Source organism: Telmatherina bonti (genome assembly GCF_933228915.1).
Source record: "Telmatherina bonti genome assembly, chromosome: 3".
Classification (NCBI taxonomy): domain Eukaryota; kingdom Metazoa; phylum Chordata; class Actinopteri; order Atheriniformes; family Telmatherinidae; genus Telmatherina; species Telmatherina bonti.
This window is the reverse complement of record NC_136621.1, coordinates 29,315,117-29,334,226: the sequence shown is the minus strand read 5'-3', so window position 1 is coordinate 29,334,226 and position 19,110 is coordinate 29,315,117. Positions and strand designations below refer to the sequence as shown.

The following is a 19,110-nucleotide window of genomic DNA, read 5'->3' as shown; positions in this document are numbered from 1 at the left end:
TCACAGTTGGTCAGTGAGTAACTTTGACCAACTCAACAGGAAGGGGGAGACCATTTTATTCAGCATAAAATCAATTAGGGGGTATATGCAATGAAATTAAGGACACAAAGGAAAAAAAATGACAGTGATTGAAATGTCATATCTGGAGCTCAAACTAATTCCTGAGGGCAAAAGAAACTAGAAAACATTTACTGGTATATTAGTGGATAGTACCTTATGCCAACTGCCTATAAATTAGGAATCTTTGTGTGCAAACAAGTTATAATCAATCTTACAAGTTTGTAAAGAACTGCAATGAACTAAATGTTTAATTGAGCTGTAAATATTTGTCACTGATAGCGCAGTGTTCAGGAGCATAATAACAAACAAACACATAATCCAAAACCTTGGCTGAGTATAAGCAATAACATTATGCATGTTTCATATGTGGTTGTTTTTCAACAACTAACAGATCCACAGTCCAATGCAACAGAAAACTGCATTATTTTGTTGCAGCTAAGAGGTTATCATTTAGTTCTTTTATGTACCTGGAAATTCAGCACATACTATTATGTCTTTTTTAGATGAAATGCCATAAAATATAATTAGAAATAAATTCATTTTATTCTGCCAAAAGTACTTTAGAACAGATTTGGACTTTTAAAATGTGGCTTTTTCATATTTTTTAACACTATATGATCAAAACCTAATTTTCTTTCCCACAACCAACATTACATTTTAATTATGCATTAAATGACATATTTAAATGCACATACAAATGGTCAATTACTCTTTACAACTACTAGTAATAAAATCCTAATTGAGAGTGCAAAATGTATTGGTTGGTGTCAAATCCCTGCCAAAATTTAGCATTGGATTCAATAATCCCTGCAGGATTAATTTTATCTATTAAACACTAGGATGGTCTTGATATTTCTGCTTGCATATAATAAACACCTGTAACAAATCCCCAGACAATATGTTTTAACTTTTCTTACTATTTTTCATTACACTGTATAACACACTAGGCAATAAAGTCATGTTCTTGTTTTCATTTTAAGCTATCAGATACTATCAAAATATGTGGCCATATCAAGAAACCAGCTGCATTTTTGCAACCCTTAAAGCAAGAATTACTTTCTAATATTATGTCTTTCTAAAGTTATTACATTTTATTGCAATTTGACAACAACCAGAGCATTTGGGTCACGAACAGTGATGTGTGTACAACACATCCCTACTTCCGCTTCTGTTAGCCAATCAAATCTTCCTAGCTTGGAGGTTTTCATGACGTAACCAGATGTAGCACTTCCTCGTTTGTTTTTTGGAGCTCCTCAATTTATACCTTTACGTCCAATTTCAGGATGCACATGTCAAGGTAAATATACTGTTTAATCTGACATAAAGCAGCCACAGCATTGCTTCGACACCGTTTTAAATGCAACGCAGACAGCAGGTAGGTTGCTCTTGATGAAAACACTCGCAGCCAGCGTCACTTTAGCCTGGTGGGGTTTGTTAGCTTCGTGTCATCAAAACGTGTCTTGATTCTCTTATAAAACTAATTCTGCAAATGCCACCGGGGATATTGAGCTACATCTGCACATAGTATGCATACTATTTGCATAACACGTACCAGGAGTCAACGTAACGTGCTTGTCCCAGCAAGCGAGGAGAAAGATGAAGCGTTTCAGGCTAAATGTAGCTTCTGCCTGGGATAATAAGAATAACAGTAATAAAAACCACCGAGTCAGGGCTAGTGATCAGTGTGGCATCCTTTTGTCATTAAAAAAAAAAGTTAAAAGTTGCAATGATCAGCAGTTATTATACTGTTATTACTGATGCCACAACTAGAGCACTAGTAATTACCCTGTTATATTTACAAATGTGTTAGTATAAACAAAATATTGTAACTCTTATTTCATCGAGTTAAATTGATGGTTTGATCAACAGATAAACAACCATTTTATTTGAGCTGTCACAGTCACACATGCTGATAAATTCATCAAAATATTAACAACAATAATAAAAAAAATGGCTTCTTCAAAATAGCCTGTCTTAGTTTATTATATAATAATGCAATCCTTTTGGACAGTTGTGATCACAGCTATACAATTAAGTAATGATCTTCATCCCCCCCCCCCCCCCCCCCCCCCCCCCCCTTTTTTTTTTTTTTTTTTTTTTTTTTTTTTACAAACAGCCTGGTGAAACTGACAAAAGTATTAGTTTAACATTGTTTTCCACCATTCAGTAGCATTGACAGACTTTCAGGAATCGTCTGAGCCCTTACAATCATAGCATTTTTTTTGTACCCCTACCTCTGCCTGGATCTTTCATATTTGTTACATACAAAGTTTGTGTTGTGAGCTATAATATGATAAGATCTATTTCTTATATATATATGTTCCCTGACACGTTTAGAGGGAATGATGAACAGAGGACAATTCAGTTGTAAACTACAGTTACTTGTATGTCAGTTAAATGGCGTGTGGCATTTCTTTCCTGCCTTTGGAAATATTGTTATTTCTATATTTGTTTGGCTAAATGTGTCACAGTGATTCTATTGTTGTTTTGTTTGCAATGTTAAACAGTGTGTGAATAAATTTAAATAACTCCTGGTTTCATAATTGCATTTTAATAATATTAATGTTTGTGCTGAATTGTTGTTGTCAATTTAAAATTAGTTCAATTTTGGGGTAGTGTCGTAAAGGTGACAAGGCTGCTTGTTATGCCTTGTTTCATATGTCCTTTTTGTTTATTGTAATTAATAAACTTATCTGTATTAATATGCTTATCTGTAAAAAATATATAAGATTTCTCAAAGAATAAACCAATGAAGTTTTTTTTCCCAATGTGTTGCTGTCTAATGTTTTTATATGATCTAGGTAACATGGTTCAAAAATTGTTTTCATTTTTGTTTTGTTTATTATGTCCAGCTAACTCAGTCAGTGATATGCATGTGCTCTGAGCGGATGGACATTAAGGTGGGACTGCTTGAAGCAGCTTAAGCCAGGATTACTTTGCCAGGGTTTATTTAAACACTCCTGTCTGTCCCTCTGCCGCTGTGCTTACATCATACTCAGCCCAGCCTCCTGTAAATCCAATTCCTAATTCATTATTTAAACATTGTCAGGATGTATAAAAGGAGCACAGTGATTATCATGGAATCCTAATGAATATGACGATGTAGTCCCATTGCTTTTGTTTCTTCCAGGGTGGAAATCTACACGAAAAGGAGAAAGCGGTGCTTCTCTCAGGCTTGAACAGTACTGTCTTCCTCCATCTGGCCATTAGTCTTACTGCCTCTTCAGATTGGTGCTCGCTTCCTCTTGCTTCACCCTCATGCTGTGCTGGGGGAATGCCAAGTGTGGGCAGCTGGGTATTGGAGTGGAGAGAAACCCTGTGTTTGAACCGAGGAACTGTCATGTGTTCAGTGGCAGGGGTCTGAAAGAGGTCGTCTGTGGAGGACAACACACGCTGTTCCTCCTGCATGATGGTAGTGTGTACACATGTGGCTCTAACAGCTGTGGACAGCTGGGCCACGACAAATCTGGAAGCTCTCCAGGTAAGCTGAGTTGTTTATGAGGAGTGGCCCTTTTGAGGCTGATTGAGCTGCAAGCTCAAAAATGTGGAATTGTAGTATGGCTGCATCATTTTTTATGATTGATGCATGCCCTAAATAAATTTTTTTTATCACTCTGTAAAAAGTTTTTTTTTCTTTTGCCATCATAAGGCATCACATCGAGCAGAATATAGAAACTGGGAAATATTTGGACTCTTTTTGATTGAACCATTGTATTTTCTTTCATATATGTAACATACAAGTACTGGTTCAGTCCTTATCTCATCATTGACACCATCCTTTCTCTCAATTTCTTAAACATTGTTTATCTAGGACTCCTTTTTGTTTTGTTGAATGTTAAATATGATTTATTTACTTGTAAATTTTCATCCATATCCACCACATGCATTGAACTTGGTGTGTCATACCTCAGAGTTGCTATGGCAGCTAAATTAGCATTTCCTCAAAATTGTATAATTATAAAATTAAAGTTCTATGCAACAGTATGGTCAGTTTTTATTCACCCACATTTTCTTAAATACAGTTGTACTACTGATAAGAGTTTATACCTAATTTAGAATTTAGCAAAATATCTGATAAAATTCATACAGCCGTGATCTCTCCAAGAATGCAAGGAAGTTTCGGTCTGCAGTAGGCACTGAAACATCTTCTGCAGGTTGCAGCAGGTCCTGGTTATTTCTTCATGTGTTTGCATGCACTAAACCATCTAGATGACAGAACATCTGCCATACACAGATAAAGCAATAAAACAACAGGATTTGGCAGATGATATGCATCTTGGGTCAAAAGTAGAACACAATGGTAGACAGCTCAGTAGACAATGTTTGGTATGTGTTGGCATTGCACATGTGGATGTTGGAGTGGGCTGTGGCATGTGGCATGTGGGTCAGCCTGTAACAACAACGAAAAAATGCAGCACTGACAGAAACTTGAGCAAATAAAGTTTGCCTCCTTTTAAAAGATAGTTAGAAAGGCTAGCATTTCTATGCTAGCATATAGTTAGCATAGAAAGGCTGCAAAATGTTCACTTCAAAAAATATTTAGCCAGCTTTATATTTCAAAGATTCTTTGTGAAACCAAACAGAAGTAACCAAACAGGAACAAAAGTAGAATAGCAGCTCTGCTTTTTGTTGTGTGTGTGTGTGTGTGTGTGTGTGTGTGTGTGTGTGTGTGTGTGTGTGTGTGTGTGTGTGTGTGCACGTGTGTGCGTCTGTGTGTGAACTCATCCTTTTTTGTTCTGTAGTGCTGTTTCTTGTAAAGTACCTGTATTCTTCTCAGGCTGATTTAAGCTGAATATGTTGAACATATCTTACATGAGCTGTGTGTGTGTTTGTGTGTGTGTGTGTGTGTGTGTGTGTGTGTGTGGATCTTCCACCCAAATTTAGAAACCATTAAGATGTCGTTGCTGTAGAAGTGAAAATAAGGAATTTTGTTAAAATTTGATAAACAAAATGATCAGTTTTTAAATTTAGATTATAGCCAAGACTTTTTTTTTTGTCAAAGGACAAAAAAGCTGAATTGAAAAAATGAAAGTTTAAGCTGAGCTTCTGCCATAGTCTGATACATTTTTCTCTTCTTTTCACAGAGCTGGTGGTTGCTCTGGACACTCAGAAGATAACAATGGTGTCGTGTGGTCGCACCCATTCGATGGCAGTGAATGAGCAGGGTCAGGTGTTTGCATGGGGGACTGGAGAAGGGGGACAGCTCGGCCTGGGGACCGCAGAGACATCTGTTAGAATCCCAAGGTGACTTTGTAGCACATCATTAAGGATGAATCCAGCCCGAAGCAGGATTCAGACAAATGCAATGTTTAGTTGCTTAATGGAGTACAGGCCTGATGTGCATTGACACCTGACACACATATTCATGAGTGCATTTAGACATGGACGCCTTATAACTCTTATAACTGTTATTAATGTAAAAAAAAATGTATGTCACAGAAGCACATGTCGGTAATTAAATCTTGCTGTTAAACTAGCTTAAAGGTGGAGTATGTAAGATTTTCAATTTTTTTCAAAATAAATTAACTAATAAAATAACTATAATCATAATTAGATAGTTTTTTTTAAACATGTAGGTTCTAGTCTGTCCATATTTTATGTGTTATTAAATTACAAGTTTAATTAATGACAAATGACAAAAGGCACTTTTTTTTACTGGTAGGCAAACCTTTAAGAAGGGTCTTTGTCATTAATTAAACTTGTAATTTAATAACACATCAAATATGGACAGACTAGAACCTACATGTTTAAAAAACTATCTAATTATGATTGTAGTTATTTTTTTAGTTAATTTATTTTGAAAATATTGAAAATCTTACATACTTTACCTTTAACTACTTCCTCATCTGTCACAGAGTAAAGCTATTAAGCGAGACCTCTTCACCCATTAAAATTCAGCAAGCAGTAATAGAAACAACATTTCAAAACCACAAGAACCGGTCTCCCCAAATCTTTGTAGAAGATCAGGTAATGCAGCCCAGGGATAAACTTGTTTTTCTAGCAGACTGCTTGAAATGTGTTGTTCAGGGTAGCAGTCACCTAAATGAGAAATGCTCATGAAGTTAAATTTTGTCTTGCTTTCTTCAGGTTGGTTAAAAGGTTATGTGATCACAGCATCTCCCAAGTAATGTGCGGGAACCAACACTGCATTGCGCTTGCTAGAGGTGTGTGGGACACAGACGCTAAGTAAAACAGAAACACTGTTCACTCATGAATTTTGTTTGCCTATCCCAGTTATATCCACATCCACTTTAGATAACATGATTGGATGATTTTGAGTGACTTCTGTCATCCTTTGTTTTATTTTGCTTTCTGTTGCTTTTGTGTATTTTTTCATATATATATATATATATATATATATATATATATATATATATATATATATATATATATATATATATATATATACATACATACATATATACATACATACATACATATATATATATATATATATATATATATATATATATATATATATATATATATATATATATATATATATATATATATATATATATACACATGTATACACACAGTAACAGTCGAAGTTCGGACACACTTTCCCATTGGATTTAATGTGAAAGTGCGTCCAGACAATTGACTGGTAGTGTATATATGTATATAATCAATCTCCCTATGCGTCCTCTCTCTTAGATGGCCAGCTGTTTACGTGGGGCCAGAACACCAATGGCCAGCTTGGTCTGGGGAAAGGAGAGCCCAGCAAGCTGTCCCCGCATCCTCTAAAGTCTCTGGCAGGAATTCCTCTGGCACAGATAACTGCAGGGGGGGACCACAGTTTTGCACTCTCCTTGTCTGGGGCTGTATTTGGCTGGGGGAAAAACAGAGCTGGACAGCTGGGTCTTAATGATAAACAAGGTGAGAATCAGATGGTTTGAAATGGTGTGCGCAATGTGATTTTAAAAAAGACAAATGATTCTGTATTGGACAGTGCCATATTTGTGTTTACATATGATGAATGTACTATTAGAAATAAGACATTACTGACTGGAAGCTATAAGCGCTCCTGTAAAATGATGGCCGGTGTTTCATCCGACAACATAAAGTACATTTTAAAATCTTGTCTTTTTTATAAAGAAACCTCTGATACACAAGTTTCTTTAATTCCTTTGTTTTCTAACATGGTGCTATTAAATAATCACTTCTTGAGTAGTTCGTGTGCAGCAGAGTGACCACTTTTATGCTTTCCTCACTGCAGAAGTTTACAACATCCCACTTATACAGGTAAACTGGTAGTCTGGGTTGATTGTTGCTTGCATCAACAGATCGCGCCGTCCCCTGCCACATCAAATTTTTGCGATCTCAGAAGGTTGTTTACATCAGCTGTGGAGGTGAACATACAGCAGCCCTCACGAAGGTATGAAGCATCACTCTGCTGTGAGATTTGCAGATTTTAATCAACCTTTAATTGTTTTACAGTGTACACTTTAAAGTAATGTTATGTTAACAAACTGCAGAACAGTGTAAAAATTCGCAGTCACTAAAAATAAAATGATGGTAATAATCTGATACTGCATTGTGTCTGTAACAGGATGGAGGCTTGTTTACGTTTGGCGATGGCTCGTGGGGCCAGCTGGGTCACGGCTCCACTAATAATGAACTTTTACCAAGACGAGTGCTGGAACTTATGGGCACTGAGGTGTCCCAGATCACCTGTGGCAGGTACTGTCTTAAACTACATCAAATCAAAGCAAAGGAAACTTTATTTAAAAAGCGCTTTTCATACAATAAAACGTAACACAAAGTGCTTTAAACATTTTAAAAGCACTAGTAAGTAGGGGTTGGAAAATCGAATCGAAAAATCGAAAATATGGATTTTTTTGCTTCACAATTTTGAAATAGATTTTTTTTGTTAAAAAATTGATTTTTTTAAAATAAATAAAAATAATCCATTATAAATTTTTTGGTCATTTTGATTGTTTTTTATTGATCATTTTACTTGTCTTCTTGGGCATTATAGCAGCAGAATGATGGTCTGGCTACTGTGTTGTTTTTTCCCTCATTGAAATCAAGAAAAATGAAAAGGTTTTATTAATTTATTTTGTTTTTAATCTACAAAAATCAGCAATATCGTAGAATTGTGAGAATCGCAATTTAAATCGAATCGGCACCGAAAAAATCAGAATCGAATTGAATCGCGACAAAAGCATATCGTCACAGCCCTACTACTAAGAATTACCCATCGTTCCCACCCTTTTCATACATGCAAATGTACACACACACACACACACACACACTCAACACCCATTTCAAGACATTGATAAACCAGTAAAATAATTTTAAAGTTGATCCTGACACACACGGGAAGCCAATGCAATGACTTTAAAACAGATGTAATGTGGGGCGGCCTTCTGGTCTTTGTCAGGACACGTGCAGCAGAATTTAGAAGGAGTGTTTGACTAACTGAGTTCACTGTTTGCTAATATTAAACTGTGTTGAGAGTCTGAAGCACATTCAGCTCTCGGGTATGTTTTAAAGCCATAGTTAGTGATGGCTGCTTCAGTTCAGTTCAGATTTATAAGCAATTCACAACATCATTGTCCTTTCTTCTTGAAGCCCCAAATAGTCCAAAAATATTGCCTCATATTAAAAAGTATATCACTATTATTTCGGGTGGCAAAAGCAGAAAATCCCAACTCAGGCTATAACGGACAAGATATACCAATAATTATCAATAATTTGTAAACTTCAGCAAAGCACACTAAAGAGTGCCAATCATACCATGTAAACAAACAGAGGCTTTCATATAAAGAAGGGCTCCATATTCCAAAGCAGACAGACACTCCACTTGTTTGGCATTGAAAGAAAAACATTACATGGCATAAGCTTGACTTGTCTGAATTGATTTACAACACTAAAAAAATGAACCATCTGATGCAAATTAGCAATTTGACCCAGATCGCGGATATAAATATTGAATAATATACCAAATACAGACCATCAGCGACTATCATATTTAATGCACTGAGTCATATTACGAAGGAAACTTGTAAACCAAATGACTACATACTCATACTTTTTTATATAGTCTATATTAAATGTTGACTTTTGGTCTCTTAAAGCCTAATATTTTGATAGTTTTAAAATATGATAAACCAGTATATGTTCTGATTAAACGAGATAAGGCGGGAGATGTCAAGCTTAAAGGGGTGACTGTTTGCTGCTCTGCATGCCTGATCTTGCTCTTCCTTTTGTAAGGCACCACACGCTGGCATTCGTTCCATCCTCTGGCATAGTCCATGCTTTTGGGTGCAACAGCCATGGCCAGCTAGGCACAGGAATGCTTGGAGATTCCAGAAGCCCGTGTCCTGTGAAAACCAGTTACCTGACTGGAAATGTCCAGAGAACAGGTGAGGTTTCATGCTCTGCCTGGCTATTCTCATGTTTCTTGTTGTGCCTTCTACTTTTGCTCTCTTTTTGGTGGATTTAGGGAAGGTGGAAGAGAACCTGAAGAAGTAATGGTTGGATGTTATATGACTTAGTTTTTTTAAACAACTGGAGGACCCTCCTCACTGCTTTCTGAAAAGTGAAGGAGTTAAAATGGGACTTCATACAATGAAACATTTTAAAATAACTCGTGTTCACAAGTTGCCCCAACTTAGTTGCATTAATAAATTTGAACAGTAGTCTAAAAGAATAAACATGCATCAAACAGAAAGGCGCTTCTGGCTGTGAGGCAGCAGTGCAAACTAACACACCATGCAGCCACCAACTCTGTGTTCAAATGTTTAAACACGCCTTAATAATAATCTTGTTTATTAAAAACAATTCAATATTTCCATTGCAACATCATCACAGGCCAATTCAAAGCCATAATTAATTTTATCAGTTAGCAAACTGTTCTTTTGGACTTGAACTTTGGCTGAGATCATAAACACTCTTTAACTACCTCAAGTGTTCTTCAAGACCTTTGGATAGTCCAGATTAAGAGATGTGCAAGGCAAACCGGTTCCCAAAGGGATATTGAAATTCTTTAGACTTTCAGGGCTGCATGGTGGTGTGGTGGTTAGCTCCATAGCCTCCCAGTGAGAAGGTTCTGCCTTTCTGTGTGAATTATTGTGTATGTCCCTGTGATGGACTGGTGACCTTTGGGGTGTACCCCGCCTCTCAAGCCCCTGCTGGCTTAGACCTCACCCCCCTGTGACTCTGCCTTGAATAAGCAAATGTTGAAGAATGAGTAGATAAGAAAAACAAAAAAAAAGTAAGACAACCAGCCGAAAAGCGTTTATGAGTAAATGTATGAAGTTGCAGCAACTTGCGAACAAAGGTTCAATTTAACAACATGAGTTGTTTCAACTCAAACATGAATATTTGTTCCAACTTTGTTTAATTTAAGATTCTACTTTAAGCTACCGTCTTTATTACTGTTCATACAACATCAGAAGTTGAGCTTCCTAACTTTAATGCTGACATAACACTTTTAGTACCTTTTTTTTTATTTTTATTTTTATTTTTATTTTTTTTACACACTGTAGTGGCGGACCAGGTTTCTAAATAAACACGGTCGGAAAAGGATTAACTGTGAGGATGGTTACAACACAAACAGAGCAGTCCTCATTTAGCAGGAATTATTAAGAAACAATGCCACTTTTTTTTTTCCACACAGCATTTTTCTTCCACAGACATGTACAGAAACACTTTTCTTTGTCTTTTTATTTAGTCGACTAGTATCTTTTTCTTGTCCTGTTTATCACTGAAGTAAACTTGAAATTCTAAAATATATTTGTTTATTCTTCAGTGAGTGGCAGTGTGTTGGGTGACTCTTCTTATGTCCACTGAAATGGCAAAAGATACTAAAAACAGCCTTTTAATAGGTGTCCACAACACGATGAGTTAAAGAGTTAAAGACAAGCATGCTTCTCTGGTAGGATGGGTGTCTCTAAAGCTTGTTACATACTCAACCAGAAGCGAGAACCTTTTTCTTGTTCTTGAGGCCCCGAGAAGAAAATGACATCATTTTGTTCTTGTTGAAGACAGTTCTCGACACATCGGGCAGCACAAGTTTTTTCTTGTGAGTATCATGTGATTAATGTTAAAGAATCCTTTAAAAAATTTCTTGATCCAAACGGTGATCCGGATCACCACCAAAGTTAAATCAGTTCTTCCTTCTCACATTTCCAACAACTCCTGATCATTTCATGAAAATCCCTCCATAACTTTTTGAGTTATCTTGAACACAAACAGACAAACCGATTAACAGCAGGTAAAACGTCACTTCCTCTGCGAAGGTAACAACCGGGTTCATTGCACATAAAAGCAGACATCGCCCCTGGCAGTGACCCCGCCCCGCTGCAGATGAGCTTCTTATTTTCGTGTTCTTGCAGCCTCAAGAGCAAGAACTCAGTTCTTCATTCTTGCGGCATTTGTAACAAGCTTAAGTCTTTCCTCATTAGGTCCCTTTAAAGTTATTCCTTTCATTATTGGAGAAAAGACAAAACAAAACACAACCGGACAGTCCTTATAAGTGGGCATAAATCATTCTACTAGTCCCTATGACGGTTATATCCAACACACACACGCACACACAGCTAAAAATACTCACAGTTTTTCATTCTTTATTTGGAAAACAAAAACAATAGCAAAAAATACATCTCAAAGAAACAAACAAAATAATGACATGCATATTGAGTCAACTTTAGTCCATCTACTGTCTGCTGTTTTTGATTTGAGCAAAGGATTATGGGTACTTGGAGAGTCACCTCACCTCCAAACAGTTGTATCAGATTTTATGAAGCTGCATCCCAGAAATGTTGCTGTTAAGGAACATGCTGTTTCTTGACTTTGAGAAGCACTAATTGTTCATATTGTCATCTGGAAAGGGTATGGGACTGAAGAAAATCTTTTATTTCAATGAAAGATGACAGCAGCAACATGTTTAAACCTTAAACCGTTGCTTGTTGGTTTTACAGTGTGCTGTTGTGGTTGTCTGGTGACTTTTGTGTTGTGCACTAAATTAATGCCAATGCAGAGTAAAATGCTTCAAATGCTTTATGAAATAAAGGAAGATATCAACTATTTTATGTAAATACTATGAAAAACTGTTTGATTCATTGTTATGAAGTGGTTTAAAGTCTTTTTTTTTTTTTTAGATTCACAACAATGTAAAGTGCTCAAAATCATCTGTGGAGGAGACCACAGTTTCTTATTATACTCCGATGAGCAGGTATGTTGAAAGTCTTGAACTGCTGATCATTGACTAAATGGTTCTGCATTAATTGATCTATAATCTGTTTATTCATTTAGTTTATATTTTATGTTAAGTTTTCTCTCACCTATGCCTTCATTATTTATGTGGGATTTTATTGCATTCAGTGTTCATATAACTATCTTAAAATAGGGAGCGAAACGAAACATTAAATAGGAGGGCAATGACTGCAGAAAATTCGAATGTAGTAAAACGAAGATTGTAGTTATATATCTAGATCTGGGCTGGGCAACCCTGATCCTCGAGGGCTGCAATCCTGCAAGTGTTCTGAGTTTCCCTGCTGCAACACGTCTGACTCAAATCAATCGCCAATTAGCAGACTTGTGCAGCATTTGATGTCAAGATCTGCCCAAATCTGCTGATTAAGTCTGATGTGTGTGTTGTACCGAGGGCTGGAGTTGCCCCCCCACCCCGATCTAGATGCATGCGTACAAACACACACATACATGTGCTATTCCCTAAGCTCGAATCTGATCATTAGTACTTTCTTCTTTATAGATGTTAGATGTTATAGAGTGGAAGATGTAGTAAATATTCTTTATAAGTTTTAATTTTCACATAAAAATATTGTTTATCTACGAGTAAAGTTTTAATTATGTTCAATCTTTCACCACAAGGTGGCATTAAAGTCTAAGATTTAATGAGTTCCTCTGTGGGGGACGATGCTGCATGTGGAGCTTTTTTTTTTTTTTTTTTTTTTTTCCTTCTTCACCCAAGGAGAAATTGTAGACAAACAGCCAGTAATTTTCACTGATAAAGACAGAAAGGACTTAGCCTCAGCTCCACACCCTAGTAAAATATTTAGCCCTCAGGCGTAGCCTATTTATTTGGTCTTTTTTTAAGGAGATGGATGTATCCCAGACTGAGCTGTGCCAAACACAGTGGAAGTGCCAGTGTAAACAGTCGTGTGTGTTTCAGTTTGTGATGTTGTGTTGCCTATGTTTGTCTTCACTTCTGCAGAGCTGTGCTGCCCCAGAAGACTTCAGGGTGATTGATATCAGTAAAAGCCTCTCCCCGATCAATTATGACAGATTAAATTCCTGGCGGTTAAAACTGATGTACAGCACAGACTCAAGTGTCACAAAGTAAGTCCGTAGTTCAAGTGTATTATTTCAAACACGGTTTTTTCATACTGTTAAAATCTGAATTTTACTGTAAATTTTACTTTAATTAGTACAATTATTAAGAATTTCCCTGTACCTTTTAGTCAATTAACATTTTGCAATGAGTTTATTTAATTACATGAACTTTAATGTTCTATATCTATGTATTTATTCATTTTTGTTGTTGTTTTGTTTTGTTTTTTCCCCCCACAGTGACATAATAATTCAACTCTCCTCCACGGCTTGCTGGAATGCCAGCTTCTTGGACCAAAGGTACATAGACATCTGGAGTGAACAAATGTCTAAGAAACTACACAGGCATTTTAGCCAGTGATTGACATCTTTATAAGCATTAATCAAATCAAATCAATCAAACTTTATTTCTTGAGCACTTTTCATGCCACTGGCAACACAAAGTGCTTTACAAGATAAAATCAAGTCATAAGGATTAAAACAAACAGTGGATAAAAAGGCATTAAAAAATAATAGACACAAGTGCTTTCCACACACTCACACACACACACACACACACACACACACAAGGACATAGAGCAAAAAGCCCCTCCACACACACCCACCCACATTCCCCGAAAAACCATCATCCCCTGAATACTGTCTCTTTAACTGAATGCTGGTTAATAAAACAACTAAAAACATTAATTAAGTGATAAAAATTCTGACTTGGAGCTGATGTGAGGAAACAATACCTAGGGATCCATCCACACCAGGAGCAAGTCCCCCGCATGCTCATAGGGGCCACTGCCACAGCAACCGCACAACTCCCAGGCAGCAAAGGGGCCACCCCGCAGCCGTGAAGCTGCAGTGCTGGACCCCGCGCCACCCAAACAGCAGCGGTCATCATGACAACAGCCCCCAGACCAAACAGGCAGGGCCCCCAGCGTGCTGGATCCCAAGTTGCTGAAGAGCAGCGCTTTGGGCAACAGGAACCTCAGCTTGACACTCTACATTAGAAATATGTTTTAAATAGAATGAAAAGAATTTCTTATAAGATAATATGCCATTTAGTAACATTTTACAGCTGCTCTCAGAAATAGGATTTTAATAATTCCTTTACTATCTCAATGTTAAAAATGGCACTGAGAAAAGTACCCAGTGATGACTGAGGGGGACAAAACTAAAATAGATTTAATGCTGTAGGCAGAAAATTAAAAGGTAATGAGCTGTTAACATGCCTTGTTGTAGAAGATTTAATCTAAGTGACAGCCTGGTGTATATGGACATGCTTTCTGTGTTGAAACGATGATGACGGCCTTTGTGAAGTCTAATATTTAAACAGAAAAATAGGCAGAAAAACTTAGTTTGTAAAACAATCTGTGACCTCATTCACTCTGCTCATCCAGCATGTATGATTGTCTTGTCTGGGGAAGATTTTATCTGTTTGCTACATGAGACCTGTGTGAATCCCAATATTGTTTTTTTTTTTTTTTTTCCCATTTTATTACTCTTTCACTCTACACTCTTTTGAAACCACTAGAGATGGTTGATACTACAGACTGGGTTTCCCTACAGACACATATATATAAAAGATAAAATAGACGTAGTCATAGTGTCTGAAACATGAATCCAGTGGGTAACTCCCTCAAAGTGCATTACTACTGGGAGTACAGACTGCAAAATACGTGGCTCCAAATGGTTAGTTGACATGTCCCATAACAGAACCAAAAATAAATATAATGATGGGTTTTGGGCAGCGCACAAACCACATAGTAATATGAAGTGGCTTCATCCCCTTATTGTAAAGCTTTATATTTAAACTGGAAAAAAAAAAAAAAGGGATTTTGAATTCCCTCAATACCAATTATTTAGTTATTTTATATCTACTTTTAGGCTATTGTTTCTTTCTTTTATTATTCTTTATGCCAAACTATTCCAAAATTTAAAACAAAGTAAAAAAATTTTATCATAAACAAACAAAAACAAAAAAAGCTTTTGACGTTTATGCGGTTTTGGAGGATGTTAAGCGCTTATTTAGTCCAAAACCCCTTTAATCAATAACAATTTATATAATGACACTTTCAGACTGAATTGTATTACACATTATGTCCAGTACAATATAACTTAGACAAGAAATAGTAGTAATATACACAATAAATCACAATATACAACATACATTGCTTTAAAAATATATCACTGTTTGCCTCATATCTTTTAATTATATCATCTTTTATCTGTTGTTTCAGTTCCCGCTTTTCCAATTCCAATTTTGTTCCTGCCCCCGGGCCTTAAGACCTCATTGTGCCCTGACCCTTTAATAAAAATGAACTTAGTTAATTAGTTATTAGCTATTTTAAATAGAATTAAGTAGATAGCTTAAAGTAATAGTAGTACAGTTTATTTGTTACAGTAAACTATTAGGATATTTATAATATGTATGTTTTTTCTATTAATAGTAGCACAGTACATTGCTTAGGCAGTAGGGTTTTATAATAGACATTTTTCATTATTTTTATTGAGTATAACAATCTGCAGATTAGGTAATAATAATGATTACGAGTAAAAAAAAATGTTTTATGTTTATTGCTACTTGGGGGAGACAGCAGTAGTATTCATTGCAGATATTTTAAGTTGAAGTAATGAATCAGCTCAACTGTAGAGATAAGTTTTCATTATTTGACCCAGTTTGCCGGTTTGTTGCCTGTTAAATTTACCGTCTGCATCTGTGTTTTGTGTTTCTGTTATGGCTAAATAAAACATTTCTAAGAATGTGAATGCTTATCCTGTAAATAGCGTCTGTCTGTCCCGTTGAGGGTTTGCCTGACTTCAGGTGAGGCAGCGATGTGCTCTGGAAGTGTAAATCATGTAGTGATTACTATCCCAGGCTCCCGAGCTGCAGAGAAGATTTTCTCAGGGATTGACTTAAAGGCCTTTAGGCTCCATGGATACACAGCCTTTGCTTATGTCCTTCAAAGAATTAGCCTGAGAATTAGCACATCTACCTACATCACCCTTTAGTGAACTTAACCTGCCACATGACTAGTTGGAATAGATTATTGTGAAATACAATGCAACGTTCACTTTTACAGATTTTATCACATCTTATTTTTCATCCTGTTAGTGATCACAGAAACATCAGCTGTGTTTTTGTTTGTTTTCTCAGTGATGATACTCATTTCAAAACCAACCCAAAGATCCCAGGCATCGATCTCAATTCTGTAAGAATGCTGTTTGAGACTATGAGCAAACCGGCCTACTCTGGACTCCTAGAACAGGTGAGTTTTCATGATCACATCTCTTGAATCATTTAAAAAAAAAAAAAAAAAAAAAAAGGTTTTTCTCCTGAGGCACCACATGTAAATATAACAAAAAAGGCAGAAATTTTCATTGTTTGGAAGAAAATGTCCCTTTTCCACATAAAATCATTATGTGCACATATGCAAAAAAAACCCCAAAACAAAACAAAAACTTCAATAAACAGGTGTGCAGGATGGCCCACCTGGAACTTTTAACATTGGTGTGTCAATTGTTTAAGTTCAGCCTTTGCAGAGACAGACTGTGTTCTTGTGTTGCATTGACAGGTTGCTCAAAAGATCATTGAGGTGTGTTTTGGTACATTGTTCTACACCTTGCACTTTGGCATTGTAAGTTTAGTTTTATTGCTCCCAAATGCAGGAGGCCTCTTTTTCTTTAGAGAGCAGATAAAGCCTCTGAAGAAGCTGAAGAAAGACCGAACAGGGCTGAGAATCAAGTAAATATTAGATTGAAATAATGGAAATACTAGTCTGCTTCTGTTGTATGAGTTAACAAGCAGGTTTCTGTGAACATACGCATTATAACAAACCATTTATCTGTATTTTTTTCATTGGTTAAATTCCTACTAGTTGCAAAAAAAAGAAAAAAACGGTCTGAAGTAAATAGTGTAGTGTTTGGTAATTGTTGCTGTTCAACAAACATGAGATAAATTTGCTTTAAACTTCTCTGAATTGGCCAAAACAATTGCATGCTATATAAGCTACCTTTACACATTGTGCACATTCAAATCTGAGATTTTTCTCTTTTTATTTGTTCTCTAAAGCTAGAATGTCCCATTTCAGCCTCACAGTAAAGCTGCCAGAGGAGTAGCAGACATTTGGCTGTCCTACAGTATTTCCTGTGTAGTCATTTCTTAAACATAAATCCATGCCGCAATTGAAAATCTGGTTTTGAAAGTACATTGAGTTCTGCCAACGATTCAAAGTTCAAGTTCTCACAGATCTAACAGTGTGATTCACTGATCCAAAAAAAATAAAAAAAAAATAAAAAAAAAAATAAAGCAAGATTGACTCATAACTTGTGTGGCTCAGTAATGTTAGGTTCTGAAATGGCTGAACTAACCCTAATGTAAATTATTATCAGGCGGTAAACTGAGGACACAGTCCAAACCAATAAAGCCTCTCCCAAAAAAATTTTGTAACTCATATTTTTCTTCTGTTGCCTGATTTATCCAACTCTTTAAACAAAATATACCCCATAAATTCTCTCAGCTTACAAACATAAACGTCATGGTGTTATTTTAGGTGTAACATTTGTTTCTTTGACCTGCGTGATCGGAGTTGTACTGTAAATATAGACCCTCTGTCCTCGGTGTCCTCTCTCTTGTTTAGGCAACCAAGAGTTTTGAGAGTCTGTTGATCCCTCAGCTGCCGCGCTCCCCTCCTGATGTTGAGGCCATGAGGATCTACCTTATCTTATCTGAATACCCGGCTCTGCGAGACACGAAAAACTATATCCGCCTAACTATTCCTCTGGCAATGGCTATTCTCCGGCTGGAAGCCAATCCCAGCAAAGTATTGGGTATCATTTTTGCATGCTCACCCTATCTAAAACTGCTTTTACAGTCAGTGTTGATGTTTAGAAAGTCGTTGAACTTTAGATTACTATGGTAACTAGGGCTGTGACGATATGCTTTTGTCCCGATTCGATTCGATTCCGATTTTTTGGGTGGCGATTCGATTTAAATTGCGATTCTCACAATTCTTCAATATTGCTGATTTTTGTAGATTAAAAACAAGATAAATGTGTAAAACTTGTTTTTTTGCTCGTCATTTTTCTTGATTTCAATGAGGAAAAAAAGAGCACATTAGCCAGGCCATCATCCTGCTGCTATAATGCCCAAGAGGACAAGTAAAAGTATCAATAAAAACAATAAAAATTTTAAAATTTTTATAATGAATTATTTTTATTTGTTTGGGGGAAAAAAAATCAATTTTTGTAACAAAAAAATCTATTTTAAAATTGTGAAGCAAAAAAATCCAGATTTTTTATTTTTGGATTTGATTTTCCCACCCCTAATGGTAACCCCGGTTTGCTGAAAACTGAGTGAGGCATCTCACAAAGCATCCTCTGGCGTGATCAGACACAGAAGCTCTATTACCACCAAGTCTGTCCAAGACAGACCAGTCTGGCACGGGGGCACCCCAACCCCTTTATAAGTGCCCGCCGACCCGTGCCTGAGATTCTACAGCGTATTTCTTCCATGGGCCCATGAAAGAAGGGCAGTGTGGTGAGATTTCTCACTCAGTTTTCAGACATAAACTTAAGTGAAAGAAAGCAAGATCAAGCATGGGTCTGCAGGCATTTGTATAGGGGTTTGGGGTGCTCCTGTGCCAGGCAGGTAATTGGTCTGTCTTTGAAAGACTTGGTGGTAATATAGCTTCCATGATTGGCCACGCCAGAGGGCGCCTCCCATAGTGAGATACTGAACAAGGTTTGAAAGATTTTCCT

At 36.6% G+C, this 19,110-nt stretch overlaps 1 protein-coding gene across 1 annotated transcript in view; it reads left to right on the top strand.

The window, feature by feature from the left end:
* Positions 1-1,306: 1,306 nt before the first annotated feature.
* herc3 (HECT and RLD domain containing E3 ubiquitin protein ligase 3) overlaps positions 1,307-19,110 on the top strand; it is a gene marked incomplete at its 3' end in the record, with an annotated part of 30,636 nt that continues 12,832 nt past the window's right edge. Inside the window, exons 1-13 of the mRNA XM_079264514.1 lie at positions 1,307-1,357; positions 3,191-3,541; positions 5,145-5,304; positions 6,148-6,224; positions 6,718-6,939; positions 7,347-7,438; positions 7,613-7,743; positions 9,280-9,431; positions 12,171-12,244; positions 13,247-13,371; positions 13,603-13,662; positions 16,508-16,619; positions 17,991-18,180. Of these exons, the coding sequence (XP_079120640.1) occupies positions 3,319-3,541; positions 5,145-5,304; positions 6,148-6,224; positions 6,718-6,939; positions 7,347-7,438; positions 7,613-7,743; positions 9,280-9,431; positions 12,171-12,244; positions 13,247-13,371; positions 13,603-13,662; positions 16,508-16,619; positions 17,991-18,180 (1,618 nt within the window). The 5' untranslated portion in view covers positions 1,307-1,357; positions 3,191-3,318. The remainder of the gene's footprint in view (positions 1,358-3,190; positions 3,542-5,144; positions 5,305-6,147; positions 6,225-6,717; positions 6,940-7,346; positions 7,439-7,612; positions 7,744-9,279; positions 9,432-12,170; positions 12,245-13,246; positions 13,372-13,602; positions 13,663-16,507; positions 16,620-17,990; positions 18,181-19,110) is intronic.